Consider the following 23,704-nt stretch of genomic DNA (forward strand, 5'->3'; position numbering starts at 1 on the left):
CTGAGGCAGGAGAATGGCGAGAACCCAGGAGGCGGAGATTGCAGTGAGCCAAGATCATGCCACTGTACTCCAGCCTGGGTGACGGAGCAAGACTCCATGTCAAAAAACAAACAAACAAACAACAGAAACAAGAAACCATATCTAAGGAACTAAAGTATGAGAATTATGTCTCACCACATAGAGACTATTACTAAAGAGACAGAAATTACATATAAAAAAGAACCAATTAGAAATTCTAGAACTGAAAGGTATAATAACTAAAATGAAAAATTCACTACAGGGGCTCAACAGCAGATTTAAAAAGAAAAATCAGGAAGGCTGAAGATATAGACATTGAGATTATCCAGTCTGAGGATAAGAAAGTACAGAGCCTCAGAGACATCTGCGATACAGTCGAGTATACCAAGATACACATATTAGAAGTCCCAAAGCAGATGAGGGAAAGAGAATATGTGAAGAAATAATGGCAGAAAACGTTGATGAAAAACATTAATCTACATATTCAAAAAATCCGATGAACTGAAAGTAGGATAAGCACAAAGAGACCTACACCAAGACACATTAAACTGTCAAAAGCCAGGGACATAGAATGGGGAAAATTGCAAGAGAGAAGCAATCATCATATATGACATACAAGGGATTTTCAATAACATTAATAGCTGATTTCTTACCAGAAACTGTGGAGCCAGAAGGCAGTAGGATAACATACTGAGGCAGTTAAAAGAAGAAACTCAACCAAGAATTTTTTATCAGCAACATGATCCTTCAAAAATGGAGAAATTAAGACACTCCTAGACAAAAAGAGAGTTTATCACTAGCAGACCTCCCCTACAACAAATACTAAAGAGAACCCTTCCCAGTGAAGTGAAAGAATGCTAGACAGTTACTTTAATCCACATGAATAAAGAAGACCAAAAAAGATAACTACATACGTAAATATAAAAGACAGTATATTTTTGTCTAACTTTTTTTTCTCCTATCAGATTTAAAAGATAACCGAATGGGGGCGGGATAAGAAGGTATTGGTCAAAGGGTACTAAGTTTTGATTAGGATGAAACAGTTCTGAAGAGCCGTTGTATAGAATGATGGTAACTATAGTTGTATAGTTGCATACAACTATATAATGTGTTCTATAATTGTACTTGCTGAGATCTCACCACAAAAATATAAGTATGTGAGGTGATGAATATATTAGCGTTAATCATTTCACAATGTATACATATATCACAACATCATACTGTACACTATAAAGTTCTCATTTGTCAATTATTAAAGCTAGGAAGCAGATAAAAGATAGCTAAAGTTAATTATAAATCTGTATTGATAGGCACACCATGTATAAAGACATATTTGTGGTCGGGCGCGGTGGCTCATGCCTGTAATCCTAGCACTTTGGGAGGCTGAGGTGGGCAGATCACCTAAGGTCGGGAGTTTGAGACCAGCCTGACCAACATGGAGAATCCCTGTATCTACTAAAAATACAAAATTAGCCAGGCGTGGTGCCACATGCCTGTAATCCCAGCTACTCAGGAGGCTGGGGGAGGAGAATCGCTTGAACCCGGGAGGCAGAGGTTGCGGTGCGCAGAGATCGCACCATTGCACCCAAGCCTGGGCAACAAGAGTGAAACCCCAACTCAAAAAAAAAAAAAACAAAAAGACATATTTGTATTCCATTAACAGCACAAGAGGAGGGGAAAATAAAGTGATACTGGTGCAAAGTTTCTGTTTACTATTGAAAATAAAACTGGTGGCCAGGCACGGTAGCTCATGCCTGTAATCCCAACACTTTGGGAGGCTGAGGCGGGTGGATCACAAGGTCAGGAAATCGAGACCATCCTGACTAACAACAGTGAAATCCCGCCTCTACTAAAACTAAAAAAATTAGCCAGGTGTGGTGGTGGGCGCCTACAGTCCCAGCTACTTGGGAGGCTGAGGCAGGAGAATGACGTGAACCCGGGAGACAGAGCTTGCAGTAAGCAGAGATCACGCCACTGCACTCCAGCCTGGGCAACAGAGCGAGCCTCCGTCTCAAATTAAAAAAAAAAAAAAAAGAAAAAGAAAGAAAAGAAAATTAGTATTATTTGACCAAGATTGTTAATATAAATTAAGGTGCTAGTTCCGGCTGGGCGTGGTGACTCATGCCTGTAATCCCAGCACTTTGGGCGGCCAAGGCAAGCAAATCACTTGAGTTCAGGGGTTTGAGACCAGCCTGGCCAACATGGCAAAATCTTGTCTCTACTAAAAATATCAAAAAAATCAGCCGGGCGTGGTGATGGGTACCTGTGATCCCAGCTACTCAGGAGGCTGAGGGAGAAGAATTGCTTGAATCCAGGAGCTGAGGGGTTACAGTGACCCGAGATGGCACCACTGCACTCCAGCCTGGGTGACAGAGCGAGACTCCGTCTCAAAAACAAACAAACAAAAAGCTAGTTCTCAGCACATCTACTAAGAAAATACCTTAAAAATACACAGTAAAAGAGGCCAGGCACAGCGGCTCATGCCTGCAATCCCAGCACTTTGGGAAGCCAAGGTGGGAAGATCACTTAAGGCCAGGAGTTTGAGACCAGCCTGGGTGACAGAGCAAGACTTTGTCTCTTTTTTAAAAAAAGAAAAAGAAAGAAACTATATACAAGAACGACAAGGAAATTAAAGAAACAAGGAAATTAAAATAGCATAGGATTTTATACTAGAGTGTATCTTAAAAAAGAAGGCAGTAATGGAAGAATAGGGGAAAAAGACACAAGACATGGAAAACAAATAGAAAAATGGCAGGTGTGTATCTTATCTTACCAGTAATTATATTAAATGTAGATGGATCAAACCCTTGAATAAATGACAGACTGACAGAATGGCCTTTTTAAAAGCATGATCCAAATATATACTGTACAACAGAAGATACACTTTAAGACTCAAAGACACAAACAGGGCTAGGCACGGTGGCTCACCCCTGTAATCCCAGCATTTTGGGAGGCTGAGGCAGGTGGATCACCTGAGGTCTGGAGTTCAAGACCAGTCTAGCCAACATGGTGAAACCCCATCTCTACTAAAAATACAAAAATTACCCAGGCATAGTGGTGTGTGCCTGTAGTCCCAGCTACTGAGGAGGCTGAGACAGGAGAATTGCTTGAACTGGGAGGCAGAGGTTGCAGTGAGCCGAGATTGGGCCACTGCACTCCAGCCTGGGCGACACAGCGAGACTCGAGTCTCAAGGAAAAAAAAGACACAAATAGGTTCAAAGTAAAAGGATGGAAAAAAGTATACCCTGCAAATAGTAACCAAATGAGATATAGAATAACTGTACCTATTACCAGACAAAACAGATGTTAAGACAAAAATTGTTATTAGAGATACAGGAGGACACTTTATAATAAAAGGGCTAATCTATCAAAAAAATTTAACAATTATAAACACCAATGAACCTAACACAGACCACCAAAGTATATGCAACAAAAACTGACAGAAATGATAGGAGAAACAGATACTTCAACAGTAACACTATTGGCGGAAACATCAATAGTGCACTTTCAGTAATGTATAGAACAAGATGACAGTATCAGGAAGGAAACTGTATACTTGAACACCATAAACCAACTAGAACAGACACAAGATACTTCAATCAACAAAAGAATACACAATCTTAAGTATATATGAAATACTCTCCAGGACAGACCATATGTTAGGCCATAAAGTCTCAATAAATGTGACATGGGTGAAATCATACAAAGTACATTCTGCAACCACAAAGGAACAGAATTAGAAGTCAGTAACAGAAGGAAAACTGGAAAAATTCACAAAACATGTGGAAATTAAACAACATACTCTTCATCAGTTGATCAAAGAAGAAATCACGGGGGAATGAGAAAATACTTCGAGATGAAGAAACATACCATACTAAAACTTATGGCATGCAATGAAAATAATACTTGGAAAGTTGTAAAATCTTATGTTAAAGATTATGCTGGATGTCATAGCTCACACCTGTAATCCCAGAACTTTAGAGGCTTGAGCCTCTGAGTAGGAAGATCACTTGAGCCCAGGAGTTTGAGACAGCCCAGGCAACATAGTGAGAGACTCCACCTCTACAAAAAAAATATAAATTAGCCAGGCATAGTGGTGTACAACTGTAGTCCCAGCTGCTCAGGAGGCTGAGGTGGGAGGATTGCTTGAGCCTGGGAGGTTGCAGCTACAGTGAGTTGTGATCACACCACTGCACTCCAGCCTGGGCAACAGAGCTAGAGCCTGTCTCAAAATAATAATAATCATCATCATCATCATCATCATCAATAACCTAACACTCTATCTAAAGAAAGTAGAAAAAATAAACACAAAGCAAGTAGAGGAAGCAACAAAGATTGAAGTCAAAATAAATAATATCTAGAAAAACTATAAAAAAAAAAAACAGAAGTTGGTTCTTTGAAAAAGATCTGCAAAACTGATAAACCTTGAGCTAGATTAACCAAGAAGAAATGAAAGTGGGTACATTCCTACCAACCTTCCAGAAATAAAACAAAGAATATAAAGAATTACCATGGGCTGGCCGCGATGGCTCATGCCTGTAATCCCAGCACTTTGGGAGGCTGAGGCGGGTGGATCGCCTGAGGTCGGGAGTTCGAGATCAGCCCATCCAACATGGAAAAACCCCATCTCTACTAAAAATACAAAATTAGCCAGGCGTGATGGCGCATGCCTGTAATCTCAGTTACTTGGGAGGCTGAGGCAGGAGAATCACTTGAACCTGGGAGACAGAGGTTGCAGTGAGCTGAGATCGCCCCATTGCACTCCAGCCTAGGCAACAAAAGCAAAACTCCGTCTCAAAAAAAAAAAAAGAATTACTATGAATAATTATATGCCTACAAATTAGAAAACATAGGTGAAATGAACAAATCCTATAGCCACAAATTACCAAAACTAACTCAAAGAAATAGACAATCTGAATGCACTTTTAATGAACAAAAAGCCCATATTAGTCATCAACAAACTTCCCAGAGAACAGTCCAGGACAAGAAAGCTTCACTGGTGAATTCTACCAAAAACCTAAAAAGGAATAAATACCAATTATTAACACGTACTCTTCCAAAAACACAGACGAAGAGGGAACGCTTTACAACTCAGTCATGAAGCAAGTATTTTTCCCTGATACCAAAATCAGGCAGAGACCACAAGAAAAGAAAATCATAGACCTACCTATCTGTTTATTAATCTAAATGCAGTGGCATCTAAGATGGATTACACACTATGACCAAATAGGGTTCATTCCAAGAAGACAAGGTTGGTTCATTATATGAAAAAAAAATCAATATAATATTAATAGAACAAAAGTTAAAAAAACACATGATCATCTCAATGGACACAGACAAGTATTTGATGAAAATCCAATACCCTTTTATGATAAAAATATTCAATAAACTAGGAATAGAAAAAAACATCCACAGGCTGGGCCTGGTGGCTCAAGCCTGTAATCCCAGCACTTTGGGAGGCCAAGGTGGGTGGATCACCTGAGGTCAGGAGTTCGAGTCCAGCCTGACCAACATAATTAAACCCCATCACTACTAAAAACACAAAAATTAGCCAGGCATGGTGGCGCATACCTGTAATCCCAGCTACTCCAGAGGCTGAGGCAGGAGAATTGCTTGAACCTGGGAGGCGGAGGTTACAGTGAGCCAAGATCACGCCACTGCACTTCAGCCTCAGGGACAGAGCAAGACTCCATTCTCAAAAAAAAAAAAAAAAAAAAAAAAATCAAATCCTCAACTTGATAAAGGGCTCCTACAAAAACACCCACATCTAACATCATATTTAATGGTGAAAGAAGTCTGCTCTCTTCACTTCTATTCAAAACTGTACTGAAAATTTTAGTCAGCACAATTAGGAAGGGAAATGAAACAAAACGCATCTAGATGGAAAAAAAAGTAAAACTATCTTTATAGATGATACACCCAGAAGGCATGATCTCAGATGTAAAAAATCCTAAGAAATCACACACACACACACACACACACACACACAAATCCATGTACAAAAATCAGCTCTATTTCTATACACTAGCAATGAACAATCTGAAAATAACAGTTTGACTTACGATAGCATGAAAAATAAATATACTTATGAACAAATTGCAAGACTTGGACACTGAAAACTGTAAGAAATCATTGAAATAAATTACAACAAAAGACATCCCCAATTCATGCATTAGAAGACTTACTACTGTTAAGATCGCAACAGTAGGCCAGGCACAGTGGCTCATGCTTATAATCTCAACACTTTGGGAGGCTGAGGCAAGAGGACCCTTTGAGGCAAGGAGTTCAAGACCAGCCTGGCCAACATAGCAATATCCCATCTCTACAAAAAAATAAAAATAAAAATTAGCCAGCTACGGTGGCACATGCCTGCAGTCCCCGATACTCAAGAGGCTGAGGCAGGAGGATCACCTGAGCCCAAGAGATCGTATCTCAAAAAAAAAAACAAAGAAAACCCCAAAAAACAAAAACCAAAAATACAATGATCTAATAATTTTCATCTCAATAAGTTTAAAAAAAAAAAAAAAACACAGTAAATCAAATCCAAAGAAAGCAATAGGAAAAAAAATAAATGACACATAAAATAAAAGTGTAACAGAGGCCAGGCACAGTGGCTCACACCTGTAATCCCAGCACTTTGGGAGGCTGAGGTGGGCAGATCACCTGAGGTAGGGAGTTCAAGACCAGCCTGGCCAACATGGAGAAACTCCGTCTCTACTAAAAATACGAAATTAGCCAGGTATGGTGGCACATGCCTGTAATCCCAGCTACTCAGGAGGCTGAGGCAGGAGAATCACTTGAACTCAGGAGGCGGAGGTTGCGGTAAGCCAAGATCATGCCATTGTACTCCAGCCTGGGCAACAAGAGTGAAATTCCATCTCCAAAAAAAAAAAGACATGTGTAATAGAAAGAATGAGGGGGGGATCAAAGCCAAAAGCTTATTTAAAAAAAAAAAAGATTAGTAACACAGACTAAAAAAGCAAACTTAATGTTAAGAAATACTGGAAATTTTGTAATCCCAGCACTTTTGGAGGCTGAGGCAGGTGAATCACAAGATCAGGAGATCAAGACCATCCTGGCTAACACAGTGAAATCCCATCTCTACTAAAAAAATACAAAAAATTAGCTGGGCATGGTGGCGGGCACCTGTAACCTGTAATCAGGAGGCTGAGGCAGGAGAATGGCATGAACCTGGGGACAGAGCTTGCAGTGAGCCGAGATTGCGCCACTGCACTCCAGCATGGGAGACAGAGCAAGACTCTGTCTCAAAAAAATAAAATAAATACTGGAAATTCTAAAACATCAGAAGAAGCTTTTACATAAACTTTTATGCCAATGAATTTGAAAATTTAAATGAAATGGAGAAATTCCTAGAAAAACACAACTTAGCAAAACTTAGAAGAAATAGAAATTCGAGCCAGGTGCAGAGGCTCATGCCTATAACCCCAGCACTCTGGGAGGCTGAGGTGAGCAGATTACCTGAGGTCAAGAGTTCGAGACCAGCCTGGCTAACATGGTGAAATCCCATCTCTACTAAAAATACAAAAATTAGCCAGGCGTGGTGGAGCACCCCTGTAGTCCCAGCTACTTGGGAGGCAGAGGCAGGAGAATCGCTTGAGCCCAGGAGGCAGAGGTTGCAGTGAGCTGAGATCACACTACTGCACTCCAGCCTGGGCGACAGAGTGAGAGTCTTTAAAAAAAAAAAAAAAAAAAAAAAAAAAGACACAGAAATTTGGATAATTGTGTTTTAAAAACGGGGCCAGGCATGGTGGCTCACACCTGTAATCCCAGCACTTTGGGAGTCCAAGGTGGGTGGATCATGAGGTCAGGAGTTCAAGATCAGTATGGCCAAGATGGTAAAACTCCATCTCTACTAAAAATACAAAAATTAGCCAGGTGTGGTGGCAGGCTCCTGTAATCCCAGCTACTCGGGCTGCTGAGGCAGGAGAATCGCTTGAACCTGGGGGGCGGAGGTTACAGTAAGCCAAGACTGTACCACTGCACTCCAGCCTGGGCAACACAGTGAGACTCTGTCTCAAAAAAAACCCAAAAAACAAAACAAAAAACTGAATCCACATTTTAAAAACTCTTCCTCAAAAAAACAAAAACAAAAACACACTCCAGGCCCAGATGGCTTCAGCAATGAATTATACCAAAATTTAAGAAAGACTATTATAAATTTCACACAAGCTCTTCCCAACAGGTGGGAAAAAAAAAAAAACCTTAAGCTAATGATTTGCTTCAAGAAGCTAACAACTCTGACACCAGGAATATTTTAAGGAAGGAAAATTACAAGCTTATCTCTTATGTGCATGAACACAAAAATCCTAAAGATAACATTTACAAACGAAAACCAAAGAATATACTAAATAACTTATATTATGAACAACTTGAGTTAATTCCAGGAAAGCAAAGTTGGCTTTACTCTGGTATTCTTCCCTGAATGTTATTCCTACATCTATAGAATACAGGAGAAAAGTTAAATGAATAGATGCAGAAAACTGATATAATTTAATAACATTCATGATTTATTATTATTTTTTTCTTTTTTGGAGACAGTGTCTGGCTCTGTCACCCAGGCTAGAGTGCAGTGGCACGGTCTTGGCTTACTGCAATCTCTGCCTCCTGAGCTCAAGCGATCCTCCCATCTCAGCACCAAGTAACTGGGACTACAGGTGCATGCCACCACACTCGGCTTTTTGTACTTTTGTACAGATAGGGTTTCACTACATTGCCCAGGCTGGTCTCTAAGTCCTGGGTTCAAGTGATCTGCCCACCTCAACCTCCCAAAGTGCTGGGATTATAGACATGAGCCACTGCACCCTGCAAATTTTTTTTTTTAAGCCTCTTGGCAAAGTCTGAAAATAACTTTCTTAATCAGATAAAAAACATTCACAAAAACTTCAGCATATTTAAAGGAGAAATGCTGAGAAGTTCACTAATAGCCCCTCCCCTAAGACTGGAAACAAGTCCCCCCCCCAACCCCGGGAAAAAGACACACACCCTGCATTGGAGCCTGGAACTCTACGACCCCGCCAGGATAGCCCTGGAGGCTGCTGGGAAGTGACTGGCCTCCTTGGGAGGCTCCCAGTGTCCTCTTCGGCCTCGCTGCTTCTGAGTCCCTGCTGGCATGCCTCTGCCACCTGGTGGCCTTGCTGCCACCTGGGAAAGCCCTCCAGGAGAGAGGCATGCACCCTGGGTGGGAGCCTGGGGCTCTAAGACCCCCCACCCCGGAACAGCCCCGGGGGCTGCTGGGAAGGGACTAGCCTCTTTGGGAGGCTCCCAGCGACCTCTTTGGCCCTCTTAACCATATAAAAATATAGGTCTTGCTCCCAGGTTGCAGTACAGCAGCATGATCATAGCTCACTGAAGCCTCGAACTCCTGGGCTCCCACCTTAACCTCTCAAAGTGCTGGGATTACAGGCATGAGCCACTGCACTCATCTGTAATATTCTATTTCTTGACCTGGGTAGTGGTTATGTGGGTGTCTGCTGTATAACTGATTAAAGTATACAGGTGTTTATGCAAGTTTCCATATATTCTATGTTTAACAATTTGGAAAAGTCCATTAAACTAGTCCAAGAATTAAACAAAACACAATGATAATCTAAGTAATCAGTAAAAATTACTGAAGTCTAAATAAATAACCATTGTGTACACATACACATATACAAAACTGCAAGTAAATTCCTAGATATTATCAGTACCGAATGTGGGGGGAGTACAATTTGAACACAAAATGAGGGCCTTTTTCAGCTTAGGCATCCAGTTTGAGAGAATGTATTCATTAAGCAATTGTATAATGTTACCTAACATGCACCAGGCCCAATACTGAGGATTAGAAATCCAAGGATTTCAGAAGACCTTTAAAAAAAAAAAAGAAAAGAAATGAAACCCAAGGATATTTAAGACCTAGTCTTTACATATTTTTCAAAAGACTTACAGTCTAAACAGAAAACCTTGTTCAATCAACTCTTTAAAATACAAATATGTGTGTGTGTGTATATATACATATATATACACACATGACCTCAGCCAATGCTCTCACAACTGCATCTATATATACCCACACTATACAATCACCATCACCATTTAGTAAGTGCAGTTATGTGCACCATTGTAGATTGTATTCAATACAAACCTTATTTAAGTTTCACAAAACTCCCACAAATGGGTACTATTACTACCTATCTGTCTAAAGATGAAATTTAAGCCAAGGTCACAGCAAGTAAGTAGCACAACCAGAATTTGTTCTCAGGTCATCTGCATTCAGAGCCTGTACCCTACCTTTGTTTGGGTTTATTATGAAATGGACGAACAATGTTTTTTTCAAAACTGTACCCTATCCTCCCATTTTAAGAATATATATATGTTTACAACACCACATGATGGATCCACAAATAAACAGAAAGAGCCAAGAAGGACCTTGCTTTATTTCACGATTGACACACTACAGAACATGGGAAGCAGGACAGTGTGAGAAAATTTCTGAAGTGACAACCAAGTCAACCTCGAATAAAAGAATTCTTCCAGGAAGACAGTCAATTTAGTTGTCAACTATGTAGCAGAAGAGCATTCGTTGCACAACTTCATCTAAGTCAATGATTTTAATTATATAATATGCATGGAATGTCAAGAAACAGCAGACAGAATGGCATAAAGGAAAAGAACCCTGGGACACAATTCTAGAAACTTTCTCTGGGTTGATGCCAGATCATATATGCTACATGTATTATTTTAACTTCAGAAAGTATTTTATAATATAAAGAAAACAAAATCAAAGTTGGATTTACAGCTGTATCAACTGGAATTTTGAAGTATGACAATACCTAGAGTCTACAAGGAATGTGACTGAAAACTCATGAAATCCTAGCAGGATTATAAACTGGTAAACGCACTTTGAAAAAGTACCCAGCAACTTGAAGTGTGAAGACAGTATACCAAACTCGGCAACTAACTTCTAGGTACATACTCAAGGAAGCTCTTGTGATGTGTGCACAGGAGACATAAACAAGGATGTTCACCAAAATATTGTTTATAATAGCAAAAAATATATACTTAAAGATTTGCCTAAATACAGCAAAAAAATACATACCTAACCATTTACCAAGAGGGATATTGTATATATTTATGTAAAATATTACTACAAAGCAATTAAAATGTACTGATTTTACTCACAAATAACTATCAATATGTACACATTATAAATAGGATACATGGAAAAAAGAAAATGCCAGGAAGATAATGTCATATTCTTTGCATAAAGATTTAAAACATATGACAATTAGGAGGGGGCATGAGGGGTCTTCTTAGTTGCTGATATCATTCTATTTCTTGATTTGAGCTTGAGAGCATGAGTGTATTTGTTTTGTGACAATTTACCCAGTTATATACTTTAATTGTGCATTTTCCTCAGTGTATGTTTTATTTACATAAAAAAGTAAAATGATGTTTATGGACATACACAGAGAAGTATAAAAACATGGATGGTAAGGAAATACACCAACTTCAGGAGAGTTATCTCTAGGAAAATGAGGAAATGAGTACACTTAAGTGAAAAATTTTTATTTGATTTTTATATTGTCTGAATAAAGGTCTGAATCGAACATATCAAAATCTTAACTTTTGTTAAAGATCAGTGGTAGATACATTATTTTATGTTCCTCTTTTTAAATTTTTTTTTTTTTTTTTTTTGAGACGGAGTTTCACTCTTGTCATCACCCAGGCTAGAGTGCAGTGGCCCGATCTCAGCTCACTGCAACCTCCACCTTCCGGGTTCAAGTGATTCTCCTGCGTCAGCCTCCCAAGTAGCTGGGATTACAGATGCACGGCACCATGCCCGGCTAATTTTTGTATTTTCAGTAGAGACAGGGTTTCACCATGTTGGCCAGGCTGTTTCAAATTTTTAAAAGCAAAAAAACCCTATAAAAGCAAGTATGTGCATTTAAATCCTACCATTCAGAGATAACTATGTTTGTAAAGGTTAACCGCTTTGAGACCTAACTGACATATAAACTGCATGTATTTAAAGTGCAGAATTTGATATGTTTCAACCTATGTATACATACCCACGAAACCATTACCAAAAGTCAAGATAATGAACGTATCCATCTTCCCAAAAGCTTATTTCATTATTTGACCTCTTATCCTCAAGTTCTGCCCCAAAAGTTTAATGCCCTTTTGAAATCCTTTTCTACCCACCTCTGAGTCCTCTTGCCCAGGCAACCACCGATCTCCCTGCTGTCACTAGAGGTTAGTTGGCATCTGATAGAATTCTGAGCAAACAGAATTATGTAGTATACTCTTTTGTCTGGCTTCTTTCGCTGAGCATAACTATCCTGAAATTCATCCATGCTGTAGTAGCATCAATAGTTTATTCCTCTTTACTGCTGAGCAGTACTCCTTTGCATTTGTTTATCCATTCATCTACTGATGGCCATCTGGGTTGTTTCCAGGTTTTGGCTATTATATATAAAGAGGCTATAAACATTTGTGTTAAGTTTGTATATGGATAAATGGTGTCACTTCTCTTGAGTGTGACCAATACTACTCAAAACCGTCAACATAATCGAAAATAAGGAAAGTCTGAGAAACTGCCACAGTCTGGAGGAGCCTACATGATGACTAATGTGATATTCTGGGTGGGATCCTGGTACAGAAAAAGCACATTAGGTAAAAACTAAGAAAATCCAAATAAAATACAGACTACAGTATCAATATTGCTTCATTAGGTGTGACAAATGCACAATACTAACGTAAGACGTTAGCAAAATAGGGGGAAACTAATTACAGGATATACAGGAATTCTCTGTGCTATCTTTGTAACTTTTCTATTAATTGTTATTAATTAAAGTTATTAATTCTATTAATAACTTGTGTAACTTCTCTAACTTTTCTATTAATTGAAAGCTATGCTAAAATGTAAGCTTATTAAAAAAAAAAAAAGAAACTTAAGAGTGGAACCACTGGGTCTTATGATAGATAAACACTTAACCTTTTAGGAACCTGCCAAACTGTTTTCCAAAAAGTTGTACCATTTTGCACTCCTCAGCAGTTTGACAGTTTCAGTTATTCAACATCCCTGCCAATTCTTGGTAAGGTCAGTCTTCTCAATCTTAGACATTCTAAGAGGCAAAAACACTTTTTGTGTATATTTTGTCAATATATATATTGTATACACATATATACACACGTATATTCTCTCTCATATACACATTGACAAACGCACAATACATATGTATGTATATATGAGAGAGAATATTTTTATATATATTCTTCAAACAACATCAGCAAAATCAGACTTCCTCGTTCCTACAGGAACTGGCAGTTGCCTAGATGCAAATCTCTCCATATATCCTCTAAAACTCACAGATAAACAAAAGCAATAAAACTAACTCACATCTCAAAACTATAGACTATTTGGGAGACAGGTTACCACAAAACAATTCGCACTTAAGAGGGACTCAAATGTCCAAAACCTGAAATACCTACTTCTGGAGCCAACACTAGATAGGGCTGTCGGCAGCAGCAAACAGAAAATGGCACTAAAAAGCAAACAAACAAAAAAATCCTTTACATTAGTATTAAATACCATCAAAACCTAGAGATAAAGAATGTGCAAGACATCTACAAACACTGAGAAATTTTTTTTTTTTTTTGATACGGAGTCTCGCTCTGTCGCCCAGGCTGGAGTGCAGTAGCGCAATCTTGGCTCACTGCAAGCTCCACCTCCTGGGTTCACACCATTCTCCTGCCTTAGCCTCCTGAGTAGCTGGCACTACAGGTGCCCACCACCATGCCTGGCTAATTTTTTTTTTTTTGTATTTTTTTTAGTAGAGACGGGATTTCACCGTGTTAGCCAGGATGGTCTCGATCTCCTGACCTCATGATTCTCCCACCTCAGCCTCCCAAAGTGCTGGGATTACAGGTGTGAGCCACTGCGCCCAGCCAAAAATTTTTAAAAACCAGATAAGCAAAGGGATATACCAACTTCTTAAATTAGAAGACTTGTCAACACATCCATGATCCAGAACTTGATTCACAGGTTTAATGCAATCCCAGTCAAAATCCTAGTAGAACTTTGTGTATGTGGGGCGGGGGGTGGAGCCTGGACTGATGAGCTGAATTTATAATTTATATAGAAATGTGAAGATCCAAGAAAAGCCAAGAATCCAAAAAGACAAAGTTGAAGGGCTTCACTACCAACTATCAAGGCCTATTATAAAGCTACAATAATTAAGACAAGGACAGATAAATAGACCAATGGAAGAGAAGAGAGTATCCAGAAACTGATCTGTACATATACTATGGATGCCTGATTTATGAGAAAGGCGACATGGCAATACAATTTAGAAGAAATTTCTTCCACCAAAATGATGCTGAGTCAACTGGTTATCCACACAGAACAAAATAAATCTTCTCCCTCTAGCTTACACCATGTACAAAACAAAATTCCAGATGAGTTGCAAATCTAAGTGTGAAAGGTAAAACAACTTTTGAAAAGAAACATATACTACCTCCATGACCTTGGAATAGGCAAATATTTCTTAAACAGGCCACAAGCATTAAGCACAATGGAATAAAGTTATTAAATTATACTTCATTACAATTTAAGTTTTCTGTTATTCAAAAGACACCAATTAAGAGTACAAAGGCAAACCACAGACTCGAAGAAAATAATTGTAATACATATTTCAGAGACAGAACTCATGTGGCCTATATAAAGAACTGCTACAAGTAAACAACAAAAAGGTAGATAACCCTAAGAAAAATGAGTATAAGGCATGAAGAGACACTTCAAGAAAAAGGATATCCAAAGGCCAATAAACATGCAAATGTGCTCAACTTCATTAGTCACCAAGGAAATGAACATTAAAACCACAACAGATACTGCTACATACTCTCCAAAATGGCTAAAATGAAAGACAATGATGAGGATATGAAACAACGCAAAACGGCCGGGCGCGGTGGCTCACGCCTGTAATCCCAGCACTTTGGGAGGCCGAGGCGGGCGGATCACAAGGTCAGGAGATCGAGACCACCGTGAAACCCCGTCTCTACTAAAAATACAAAAAAAATGAGCCGGGCGCAGTGGCGGGCGCCTGTAGTCCCAGCTACTCAGGAGGCTGGGGCAGGAGAATGGCGTGAACCCAGGAGGCAGAGCTTGCAGTGAGCCAGGATCGCGCCACTGCACTCCAGCTTGGGCGACAGAGCAAGACTCCGTCTCAAAAAAAAAAAAAAAAAAAAAAAAAAAAAGAAACAACGCAAAACACTGTACACTACTAGAAGTGCAAACTGGTATAACCATTGAGAAAAACTGGCAGCATCTCAAAGATAAACAAATGTATACCCTCTCCTAAGGAAGATAATCAAGAGAAATTAATTCACCAAAAGATAATAGCAGCACTACTCACAATGGCCCCAAACTGGAAACAACTCAAATGCCTATTAACAGTATAACGAATAATCATTGGTACATTCATACGATGAAATACTGTAAAGCAACAGAAATGAATGATCCACAACCAGTTGCAATATGGATGAAACTCACAGCTAAAGAGTACATACCTGGGCCGGCACAGTGGCTCATGCCTGTAATCCCAGCACTTTGGGAGGCTGAGGCGGGATGATCACGAGGTCAGGAGTTTGAGAACAGCCTGGCCAATATGGTGAATATAATATGACCAATATGTCTCTACTATGTCTCTACTAAAAATACAAAAATTAGCTAGGCATGATGGCGCTCGACTGTAGTGCCAGCTACTCAGGAGGCTGAGGCAGAAGAATCCCTTGAACCCGGGAAGTGGAGGATACAGGGAGCCAAGGTCACGCCACTGCACTGCAGCCTGGGCGACAGAGCAAGACTCTGTCTAAAAAAAAAAAAAAGTACAAATCTGTGATTACATTTATGTAAATTCAAAATCAGGCAAAATTGAACTATGCAATTAAAAGTCAGCATGAACTGGGTGTGGTGGCTCACAACTATAATCCCAACACTTTGGGAAGCCAGGGCAAGGAACTTGCTTGAGCCCAAGAGTTCGAGACCAGACTGGTCAACACAGCAAGATCCTACAGAACTTTGTCTCTACAAAAACTTAAAAAAAAAAAATTAGTTGGGCATGGTGGTGCATGCTTGCAGTCCCAGCTACTCAGAAGGCTGAGGCAAGAGGATCACTTGAGCCCAGGAGTTCAAGGCTGCAGCGCAGTGAGCTATGATCGTGCTGCAGCCTGGGTGAGACAGAGTGATACCCCATCTCAGAAAAAAAGTTAGCAGAACAATTGCCCTTTGTAAATTAGAGACTGAAAGGATTGCAAGGGGAATTTTAGTGTATTCTTAATTTTTGCCTCTACATGTGAGGAGTTATACAAGATGTGTTCAGTGTATAAAAATTCAGTGAACAAGTACACTTGTACTTTTCTGTAAGTTAACTTCAATAACACAAGTTAAATCGTTATCACTTAACTGTTACAGCCACATAGTAAGGTTTCACAAAAGTTTATTTTGTGGGAAACAAGACTTCATGAGAGTAATTTCAATCATTTCCTGCAAGCTGGGACTGAATGTATTAAACTTTGTTTTGGAATAGCTTTTCAGACAATTTAGTGATGTACGGTTTATGATCCAGTACAATAAGGAGTGAAACTGTCTCAGTCAAAAATTCAACATTAGTCATGTCAGTAATCCCAGCAACTTGGGAGGCTGAGGCTGGAGGATTGCTTGAGGCCAGGAGTCTGAGACTAGCCTGGGCAACATAGTGAGACCATGTTTCTTTTAAAAAAAAAAAAAAAAAAAAAAAAAATCCAGGGCGGGTGCGGTGTCGCAGCACTTTGGGAGGCCAAGGCGGGCAGATCACCTGAGGCCAGGAGTTCAAGACCAGCCTGACCAACATGGAGAAACCCTGTCTCTACTAAAATATAATACAAAATTAGCCGGGCATGGTGGCGCATGCCTGTAATACTAGCTACTCAAGAGCCTGAGGCAGGAGAATCACTTGAACCCGGGCAGAGGTTGCAGTGAGCCAAGATCCCGCCATTGCACTCCAACCTGGGCAACAAGAGCCAAACTCAGTCTCAAAAAAAAAAAAAAAAAAAAAAAAAAAAAAAATCCAACATCGGGCTACGACTATACAATTCTTTGGTCCTACATTAAAAGTCTGCAATCTATTTAGGTCTGGGAGCTGGTTACATGGTTGTGTTCATTTTGGGAAAGTTGGAGCTCTTCACCTATGATACAGCATGTACTTTCCTGTATGTATATTATATTTCAGTTTTTAAAAACTGTTAAATCAACATATCAGTCCTAAACCTTACTTAGGACTGCTTTGACTAATTAATTCCTTTCTAAACCTCCAAGCTATTTTAACTGGTTATTGAGAAATGGCATCTCGGTGAGTTAACATGAAACTGTTCCTCCAATCATTGCCTCCAGCCTAAATATTGTCTCCCTACCCATATAGCAGTTAAGATGTCCCTTAATGATGTTTCACCACTTTTCACATCTTTACAGACACTGTTAGTAAAAACTCGACGCATTAATGCTTAAATCACATGTCCATTTGCAGCCCATTTTCTCCATTCCTCAGATTCCAAAAGGTCTATGGCTTAAAGGAGTAGGGAATGTGGAGAGGGCCCTCTAGATGGCAGACATCCCTCTCATCTCCACTGGACAGTTGTTGGGGTAGGAAATCCAGCTCTGGCCTTACCTTCCAGCCCCACCCTAGCTCCCACCACCCACCATGCAACAAGGGCCTTCTTGGTGGGGTACCAGCCCAAAAGCTCAGGCCTTTGCAAAACCCTCTTAAACCACAGCAAATCACAACTTTCTTGATATAAACAGAGAATTCAGATGTTCCAGCTACTCTCTTTCCCCACCCCACCACATCTCTCTCCAGAGTCTCACTCTATCACCCAGGCTGGAGTGCAGTGGTGCGACCTTGGCTCACTGTAACCTCCAACTCCCAGGTTCAAGAAATTCTCCTGCCTCAGCCTCCCGGACTACAGGCACACACCATCATGCCCAGTTAATCTTTGTATTTTTAGTAGAGACAAAGTTTCACCATGTTGGTCAGGCTAGTCTCGAACTCCTGACCTCAAGTGATCTGCCCGCCTCCCAAAGTGCTGGGATTACAGGCATGAGTCACTGCACCCAGCCCACATCTCTTAATTTCTCATTAATCTCTATTCAGTCAGGGACAGACAGCAAGTCAGTTGTCCAACCAGGGGTTCAACCTTGTCTTCTTTCTTGGAAGCATTCTCCATCTACACAAATATTTCTCTTGGAAGACCCTCTTGCTTGGCTTGAACAACAAAGCCACATCCTATCCCACCCTCCTCCACAGACGGGAGGGAATCACTTCAAATGCTACCCCCTCCTTATGTGACCCTCTTTATAGGCCAGGGAAGGGTTGAGCTAATGTTTGTGGTAGGAGGGACAGCTCTGTGACCTTTAGGTAAGCCCTGGCAGGAGGTATCTGGTCCCACCTCTTAGGGATTCTCATTACACCACAGCTCACTTAACAGCTCTTTATTCTCAGCTTTGGGCCCTAATGGCCAATTCTGGGGCAACAGAAAAAAAAAATAATCTACTCAACCTCCAGTTAAGACTAAAGTAATTTTAATTCTCTTCAAAGCCTATTTCAAATGCTGCTTTGACCAGAAGTGTTTCCTAGTTCTCAACTAAACCAATCTCTCCCTGACCCTATCACAGCACTTTTCCAATGATGTTTCACCAACTGGGTTATGCATGCAACTAGCAATGTGAAACACTGTGTTAGGATATACGCCATTTGAAAATTTATTATAAAATGTTTGTTTTAGAAGAACTAGTGGGGAAAAGTATACAGAAAAAAATTACCCAGCCAGGTGCGGTGGCTCATGTCTGTAATCCCAGAAGTTTGGAAGGCCAAGGCAGGTGGATCACTTGAGGTCAGGAGTTCAAGACCAGCCTGGCCAATGTGGTGAAACCCCATCTCTACTAATACAAAAATTAGCCAGGCATGGTGGTGCACACCTGTAATCCCAGTTACTCAGGAGACCGACGCAGAAGAATCACTTGGACCCGGGAGTCGGAGGTTGCAGTGAGCCGAGATCACGCCACTGCACTTCAGCCTGGACAACAGAGCAGGATTCCGTCTCAGGAAAAAAAAAATTACCCATAATTTTTTTCTGTATTACCCACCTTCACTGTCACGTTTATACCACTTCAGGGTTTTTCTATGCATATATACTTAAGGCCATTCTTTTGACACTTTGCTTTTATACATTTTGCTTTTTTACACCTGTCTTACACTTTGTTTTTTTCATTTCAGACACTGTAGTTATCTTTCTTTGCCATAAAGTAGTCTTCTACAAACATTATATTTTATGGTACAGGATACTCCATGATACAACTTTCCTATCATTTACTTAACATTCTGTTACCAAATTGTCCCTAGTTATAATGCTGTCCATAAACAATCTTAGGTTTTCATAATTCTGATTATTTCCTTCAGGTAACAAAATTACTTTTGATCAGAAGCTACAAGTTTGGGTTATTTCTTAAGGTTCTTCATAGAAAAATATATATCCTAGTTTACTTCCTCATTAACCACAAGGTTGGTATTTTTGCTGGTTAACACAGGAAAAATGCTCTCTACTGTAGGCCAGGCATCCTTGTTTCACCACTTGAGAACACAGGCCCACAGCCCTGAGCTGAATCACAAGTGGAAAGCAGAGAGCTGACCACACAAGGGAGGGGCTAGGTATATGTGAAGGGCTCAAAAACATCAGCTACCTCTGACAGAAACCTTTCCTACAATTCCTTGAGTTTCCTTAAATCTGCAGTGTTGTCTTAACATCTGACTCCCATAAGACACCTGTGAGTCAGGTTGAACAGGTACCATTCTGTCCTACAGCTGAGAAAACTGACCTTTTATCTCACTGCCCAGGGTCAAGCTTAGAACCCAGGTTTCCCAATTTCCTCAAGATCTTCCTCCTGTTTCTCTTAGAAGGTTCTAAGAAGCTGAAAAGGAGTTGAAGAGCCCAAGAAGTCTATAACTTGTACTTCAGCTACTGACCCTGGGCAGAGTATAATGGTAACAACACCCTCACCAGACCCTGGCATCTTACCAGTGAAGTCACTGGGCTCCCTGGACAGTTGCAAACATACATTCCTGAAAGCTCCTCTCCCATCAATCATGGGTCCTTTCCCTTAGGTCCAACACCTAGTATTAGCTGAAAAATATTTTCCTGTAAACTAGAAAAGTTTCCAGCATCTCTGAAACAACCCAGTGAGGTTTAAGCCATTGTTGAATTGTTGAGTGTCATGCTTTTATTTTTTGGTGGAGGTGGGCAGGGGTCCTGTTCTGTCACCCAGGCTGTATAGTACAGTGGCACAACCACGGTTCACTGCAGCCTCGACCTCCCAGACTCAAGTGATCTTCCCACCTCATTCTCCAAGTAGCTGCAACTAGGTGCACACACCACATTCTGCTAATTTTTCTATTTTTTTTGTAGACAGGGTTTCACTATGTTGCCCAGGTTGGTCTCGAACTCCTGGCTTCAAGTGATCCACCTGCTCCAGCCTCAATTACAGGTTTAAGTCATCATGCCTGGCCTGTCATTCTTACTGGGACACAATACATGCAATTTTTTCAAAGGAGAAAAAGAGATCATGTAGTAGAACTAAGAAAGATGACTCCCTGAACTTTTAACTCAGCATAACCCTAAAAGAGAACTGGGTTAGCTCATGACATATTTTTCTTTTGTAGAAGTCAGAAGAGACAAAAACTACCCTAACCCCCGAGTATGCCCTTCTCTCATTTGCCTTCCTGTATGACAAAAGCAAATGCTATAAGTTACTCTCTTCCTTAATAAGCCTCTCCCTCAAACATTAAGCTATTTAATGCTCACATACTCCTACATTTTTGTGGGAATTATTTCTAAGGCCAAGCTAAAAAATAAATAAAAGAATTTACAACTAAAAACAGTAGTTGTCCTTTGGTGTATGTAGGGAATTGGTTCCGGGACCCCTACAGTATACCAAAATCCACACATACTCAAGTCTCACAGTTGGTTCTGAGGAACCCACCTATACCAGAAAAGTCAGCCCTCCATATATGTGGGTTTTACATCCCTTGAATATCACATTTTCCAGCTTTGGTTGAAAAACATCTGCATATAAGTGGACCTGCACAGTTCAAAGTAGTGTTGCTCAAGGGTCGACTGTAATTATCAGTCCTTGGTTTGAGAATCCCCATTGTTGCCAATTGTTTTCGAGGTCCATTTTTAAAAATTAAAAATACATTCTTTCATCTAAAATAACTCAAACAGGCCAGGCACAGTGGCTCACACCTGTAATCCCAGCACTTTGGGAGGCCGAGGTGGGTGGATCACCTAAAGTCAGGAGTTTGAGACCAGCCTGCCCAACAGGGTGAAACCCCATGTCTACTAAAAATACAAAAAATTAGCCAGGTGTGGCGGCGGGTGCCTGTAATCCCAGCTACTTGGGAGGCTGAGGCAGGAGAATTGCTTGAACCCAGGAAGCGGAGCTTACAGTGAGCTGAGACTGCACCACTGCATTCCAGCCTAGGCGACAGAGCGAGACTCTGCCTTGAAAGAAAAGAAAGAGAAAAAAAATATAAAATAAAGGCCAGGCACAGTGGCTCATGCCTGTAATCCCAGCATTTTGGCAGGCCACGGCAGGCAGATCACAAGGTCAGGAGATCGAGACCATCCTGGCCAACATGTGAAACCCCGTCTCTACTAAATATACAAAAATTAGCTGGGCATGGTGGTGCATGCCTGTAATCCCAGCTACTAGGGAGGCTGAGGCAGGATAACCACTTGAACCAGGGAGTCGGTGGTTGCAGTGAGCCGAGATCACACCACAGCACTCCAGCCTGGGGACAGAGCGAGACTCTGTTTAAAAAAAAAAAAAAAAAAAGGAAAAGAAAATACGAAAACAAAATAAATAACTCAAACCAAAAACACTTCAACACTCTTATAATGGGTTGCAACTCCCACAAAATGAAACACCGTTAGGACATCCACACCTCTTGGAAAGAGTCAACTTCAGAAGATGCTGCCCTCTATCTCCACTATTCCTTGGAGTATCCAGTAGATCATAGAAACTAAATGCATGCTGACTCATGTTTAAAAGCTGTTGCAGTAGCCACTAAACACCTGAAATGTTCATGCTGAGATAAGCTTGTAAGATCCACACTGGATTTTGAAGTCATAGTACTAACAATAAAAAATCTCATTGTTTTTATATTAATTAAATGTTGTCATATTATCATATATTGGGTTAAATAAAATATTAATTTCATCTGTATCTTAATTTTAACATGGCTACCAGAAAATCTGTAACATATGTAATTCACATTGTATCTCTTTATATAAATACTCGTGTTATCTGTGACCTGTTCTTTTTTCCCCAACCTTTCTGTGTATCATAAAGTAGGTTTACACATCCTAATTAAAGGTAGTCTTCACCCAAAGAGGGATTCAATCCATAAACTAAACCACAAAAAGGCAAGTGTTGCTGGCAGCTCAACATTGTTCTTCACAAGCTTTCCGAGGAAGACCTCTTACATGCACTACCTAGAAGCAGATCTGTACAGATGCCTACCACGTTCAAGTTTTCAAACCTAAATCACCTGGCAAATGATCATGAATTCCTCGGTTTATAGGTGTAGTGCAGACTCTACTGAAATCCAGAGAATTATCCAATATGGCATTTATCCTTCGAAAGATATTGGCATTGCTACACGTGGAGAGAGCAGGTGCTTCCTGGTTGTCCCAGCAATCTTTTATCCTTCCTGCTTCTTCTTCCTAGACATAGAAAAAAAAAAGATATTTAGGTTTTCTACACTCCTCTGTGACCCCTTCTTTCCACACTATGAATTAGATAAAGTAGGAAGGACTTAAATATCTTCTTTATATAGTAAAACACTTAATGAGTGTTTACTATGAGCTAAGTACTCGGAACTGTAAGAAAAAAATACCAAAATATTCTTGGCCAATTCTTGGAAAAATTTCCACAAAGGATATTATTAAGGAAAAGAATCAAGCACCAGGATTTAAGGCAAGAAGGGGTAGGCTAACTCTACTAGTTTTCTACAAATATAGTCAGGTTTATGATTAGGATTGCCTTTATCTATAAAGCTGCTAACCTCTGGACCTTAAGGGAAAATAAAACACCAGCTGCCAGTCTTTCGTTGTACAACAAGAAGGTCTAGACAACAAGAACCCTTTTTCTGAATTGGTTCAATTGATATTTTGTTCCTAGAGTCAGAAATTACCTTGCCAGTAAAGGACTTTTTTATATAATAAAACACTTAATGAGTGTTTATGATAAGCAAGGTACTCAGAAGTTCTTTAAATACTGGACAATGCCCCTGGCTACCCAGAATGCCATAAATTCAACAACAAAGAGGTATACATGCCCCCAAATACAACATCTCTAAGTCAGCCTCCAGATCAAGGGGTCATAAGGACCTTTAAGGCTCATTACACATGCTACTCTATGGAAAGGATTGTTAATGCGTGGAAGAGAACCCCAACAGAGAGAATGTCATGAAAGTCTGGAAGGATACACCAGTGACAATGCCATCACTGTTACAGAAAAATCCATGAAAGCCATCATGCCCAAAACAATAAATTCCTGCTAAAGAAAACTGTTTCCAGACGTTGTACATGACTTCAC

General features: G+C 40.2%; 1 protein-coding gene across 13 annotated transcripts in view; it reads right to left on the bottom strand.

The window, feature by feature from the left end:
- Positions 1-23,704, bottom strand: part of LOC105497484 (cytoplasmic polyadenylation element binding protein 1) — a 100,029-nt gene that overhangs the window by 55,805 nt on the left and 20,520 nt on the right. For all 13 annotated transcript variants that reach the window (XM_011768620.3, XM_071099321.1, XM_071099329.1 and 10 more), the window contains exon 2: positions 22,656-22,830. In XM_011768620.3, coding sequence (XP_011766922.1) covers positions 22,656-22,830 — 175 coding nt within the window. The remainder of the gene's footprint in view (positions 1-22,655; positions 22,831-23,704) is intronic.

This window comes from Macaca nemestrina, chromosome 7, assembly GCF_043159975.1.
Source record: "Macaca nemestrina isolate mMacNem1 chromosome 7, mMacNem.hap1, whole genome shotgun sequence".
In the NCBI taxonomy this organism is placed as follows: domain Eukaryota; kingdom Metazoa; phylum Chordata; class Mammalia; order Primates; family Cercopithecidae; genus Macaca; species Macaca nemestrina.